This window comes from Setaria italica, chromosome VIII, assembly GCF_000263155.2.
Source record: "Setaria italica strain Yugu1 chromosome VIII, Setaria_italica_v2.0, whole genome shotgun sequence".
NCBI classification, from domain to species: Eukaryota; Viridiplantae; Streptophyta; class Magnoliopsida; order Poales; family Poaceae; genus Setaria; species Setaria italica.
In genome coordinates, this window is record NC_028457.1 from 10,548,754 (window position 1) to 10,552,896 (window position 4,143).

The 4,143-nt window shown below is 43.6% G+C and overlaps 1 protein-coding gene across 1 annotated transcript; it reads left to right on the plus strand.

Annotated features, from left to right (window-relative positions):
• The first annotated feature begins 2,198 nt into the window (after positions 1-2,198).
• LOC101762935 lies at positions 2,199-3,424 on the plus strand. The gene is made up of 4 exons (XM_022829355.1): positions 2,199-2,494; positions 2,698-2,772; positions 2,883-2,985; positions 3,097-3,424. The coding sequence occupies exons 1-4, from the start codon at positions 2,374-2,376 to the stop codon at positions 3,116-3,118; spliced, it is 321 nt and encodes a 106-aa protein (XP_022685090.1). The 5' UTR covers positions 2,199-2,373; the 3' UTR covers positions 3,119-3,424.
• Positions 3,425-4,143: the final 719 nt, after the last annotated feature.

A 4,143-nucleotide genomic window follows, 5' to 3' on the forward strand; every position in this document is an offset into this window, starting at 1 on the left:
GTCTGCGAGGAATAATTCAGCCTCTGACGCGAATCTAGGTAGCACTCGGCAAACACCTACCTATATTGCATGTCCAACACCACTTTTAGTAATTAAAAGGACGTAAACTTTGTGTAACCCTAGTCCAATTCACTAAACATTGCGTATTTCATTTTTTAAGTAATATTGTACCATTATTTCATGGATTTATAGCTCATATTTAATTTATATCTATTAAATTCATATACGTCCAATTAATGAATAAAAATTACCAAACGGATCTGAAAATTTCCCAAAATTTGACATGAACCTATCTATGTTCTCTATAGCCTATAAAAAAAAATTTGGACTCAATGAGAATTATATTTATCGATTCATCTCAAAATCTTACCGGATCCTTTGAACTTCTCTGAAACCTTTCCGGAGATGCTTCGAATTGTAAACATCATATGTCAAAACTTGTGCGAAACCTTATCAATTTTTTACCACGGCCTCTGCATACGAAATCAAAGCATCTTGCAAAATCTCATGATTTTCAAACTTCGTTTGTATTTTTAAGAATTAAACAATCATTTGGCCACACGTTCGTAGTCGTGTTTCCTTAGCAACATGTTCGAAATTTGTTTTCATTTTCTGGGTGAGACATCAATTTAGACTCACTAACATGAATATGATTTTTTCACTCATATTATTCCATTATTCCAACCACCTGCAGTTCAAATTTGACTTAAATCAAAAAATTACTCTAAATGAAATTAATTGATTAAATATAACAAACAGGTCAAAAAATAGTCCATCTTCTACCATGCAGTCCCAAATGCCATACATGTGGAGTGTAAAAAGTTTGGAGGGTGGAGGAGGGGAAAAAAAAAATATGTTTGCCGAGTGTGTAAAAAAACACTCGGCAAACGCTATAGTTTGCCGAGTGTACACCCTAGCACTCGGCAAACTATAGGGTTTGCCGAGTGTCCCATCAAGACACTCGGCAAAGACTATAGTTTGCCGAGTGTCCCATCATGGCACTCGGCAAACTAGTGCCTTTGCCGAGTGCCCTATATTGACACTCGGCAAACACTAACAGCCGTCACGGAGGGGCGCCGCCGTCGGCACGGGGAAGTCACGTGGGCGTCAGTTTGCCGAGTGTCAAAGTTTGCCGAGTGCCGCCTGGGTGTTTGCCAAGTGTTTTTTGGAGGGCACTCGGCAAACAGGTTGTTCGCCGAGTGTTTTATTTTTGCCGAGTGTTTTTGGTGTTACACTCGGCAACACGGTTCTTCGCCGAGTGCTCGAAAAAAAGCACTCGGCGAAGTTATTACACTCGGCGACTTTATGCTTTCCCGTAGTGGATGAATCTATTAAGCCTAATTAATCCATCATTAGCGAATGGTTACTGTAGCATCACATTGTCAAATCATGGACTAATTAGGCTTAATAGATTCATCTCACGATTTAGCTTAGGGATTGTGCAATTAGTTTTGTAATTAGCTTATATTTAATACTCCTAATTAATCTCTAAACATCCAATGTGACAAGGGCTAAAGTTTAGCCCTATCTGCCAAATACCCTCTTAGTTCGCTAGATGCTTCTGGGCATCCCCGCACGATTGGTACGTATAATGCAATCATCGCCGGATACTTCACTGAGCGGATGTGGGATAAAATGGAAGCAGTGTTCCAGGAAATGTTGTCGGGTCATGTTGCTCCAGATGCTACTACACATCTCTTGATGCTGAGAGGATATGGTCAGGATGAACTAGCGTCAGGAGGAGAATTCGTGCCAGGTAGCTAATGGCTTCGGGAGCTAATGGCGCCAGGAAGCTAACGGCGCCAAGCGCCAGGAACCTGTGGCGGGAGGGAAGCAGCCTGTGAGGAGGGTAAAAGGGAGAGGTAGCAATGATTAGGGATAAATAGTCATTGTTCAACTCATTAAATATTATTTAGCTTCTAGAACCAAACATGTAGGACTAAAGTTTAGTCTCTTCCAATGCGCAACTTTAGAGCAATCTCAAACTAAACAGGCCGTAAATAATACTGACATAAAAACCAAAGATGATGGATGCAAGAAAAGGATAAGGAATCAAAGTCAACTGTCGATCCAAATATCCAAGTGCTCCTCTCACGGTTGGAAGCGTAACGCGGGGAGCCCTCTGCCACGGCGACAGTGACGGCCCATTATTGTTTGCTCCGGTGGTGCACGCATGACACATCTTCGCCCAGTGAAAGAGAGCCGCTAAGATGCTCCGCCGCCGGTGCTGGTCGTCGCCGGTTCGTCGTCGTGTATGTTAGCTTACTATAATGACACGGCTGGTGCGAACTGCCGCCAGCCTGGGGCCGCCGGAAAAGCATCTATCGTGTCGCGCTCACCCTGGTGATAAAACGTGAGGCGAGGGCGGTCGATATGCTAGCTGCTTCGTTCGTTCGTCGCCCCCTGTCGTGGCCTCGTCGTCGTTCAGCCTCAGGTCATCTCTCCTGCGACCGATCCGCCATGGGCGACGTCGATTATGCCAATGTCCCCGGCGGTAAGTGCTCTCTCTCTCTCTCTCTCTCTCTCTCTGTGTGTGTGTGTGTGTGTGTGTGTGTGAAAGGCTTCACCGGCTCCGAGAGCGCGAAGGCCAATGCCTTGGATCGGAAACGGCGGCCGTTCGCGGTCCCACAGGATGTTCTATCTTGTTCCTCGCTTCCTATGTTGAACATCTCTTGTTTCCTGCTCTGCTCTGCACAGGATACTTCATGGGCCCGCCGGCGAACGCGGCCGCCGCCGAACCCAAGCCTGCTGCCACCACACAGACTCCCGGCGGTACGCCATACGCTCCACTGATACACAGCAACGAAAGCGCATATATTCATAGTCATTCTATTGATCTTCTGTTGGATCGTTAACTTTGACCTCTGCTTGGCACCAACAAGATTACTTCATCGGGACCCCGGAGAACATCCGGCAGCAGGGGATGGAGGCTGAACCAGCACGGCCAGCCGGCGAGCTGAAGAGATCGAGGAGCTTCATGGAATGGTAATGATCCTGTCGTAGCACACTGTTAACAACTTTTGTAGGTCACTTTGATGTAGTTGAACACACTTCATGATTTCAGCTGCTTACTTTCTTTCCTCTTATTAACCCCAGGTTCCCTTGCCTCCGTGGATGACAAGTTGCAAACTAGAGGAGCCGTCGGGCAAGCCCGGCGCCATGATAACTTGAGAAATACGAGGCCTCGTCTGTTATCTCTGGATGATGTTCTGCTTTTGCTCGATTTGATACCTCTTTTTCGTTCCACTCGGAAATGAGAATTCGACGATGAAGGCCTGCTATGCAATCTGTATTATTATACATGTTTGTCATTGAAGTGTTCTGATTCCTCATTGGAAATTGTTAACTGTGTATGCACAAATTTAAAGGTCTAAAAACGGCACTCCATTTTTTACATGTAATGAATAAAATAATCTAGTCTCTACTACGTCCGGCAGGTATGCAGTAGAAACAAGAATAGGGAATGGGCAAGTCCTCCGATAAATATTTTCAAATAACTAGTTAACGAGACGTTCCCATCACTACACCAGAAAAACTTTTGTGTTGCTGGCTACAACAGGTTTTGTGCTTCCGGGTATCACACCCACCAGCAACTTTGAGCCAGCACAAATGCCGTCTGTGCTGGCGGGTGCTTATGCCGCCCGCTAGGAATATGTATTTTCCCATTCAATATTATATTTTCCGTAAATTATTTATTATTTTTATTTTCAAGCCAGTTTTTAGCTATCAAATTGAAATATGTATCTCCAACCACATAACAACAAACTTGAATAAATAATTCACATTATTAAAAACTGCATTATACATAATATATAATTCATATTATTAAAAATCAACTTTTGGAATAACGATGAAATCTAGTGATCTCTGCATTATATTAAAATAATTTATATTATAGACGACATTAAATAGCACCTAGTATATATATATAGTAAGTAAAACTAGCTTACTCAAAACCGTAAAGAGCCATAATATAATCCTTGTCAACATTTTTCTTCATTACTTTTGCAATATATACGGACACTTTGTGAGGGATATGAGTACCCCATGGGTCCCCAACAACCAGAATACTGACTGGATCTGACAAGTGGGCCCGCCCAACCAGGGTGTGCGGGCCTAGGATATGAAGATACTTGGAGTATA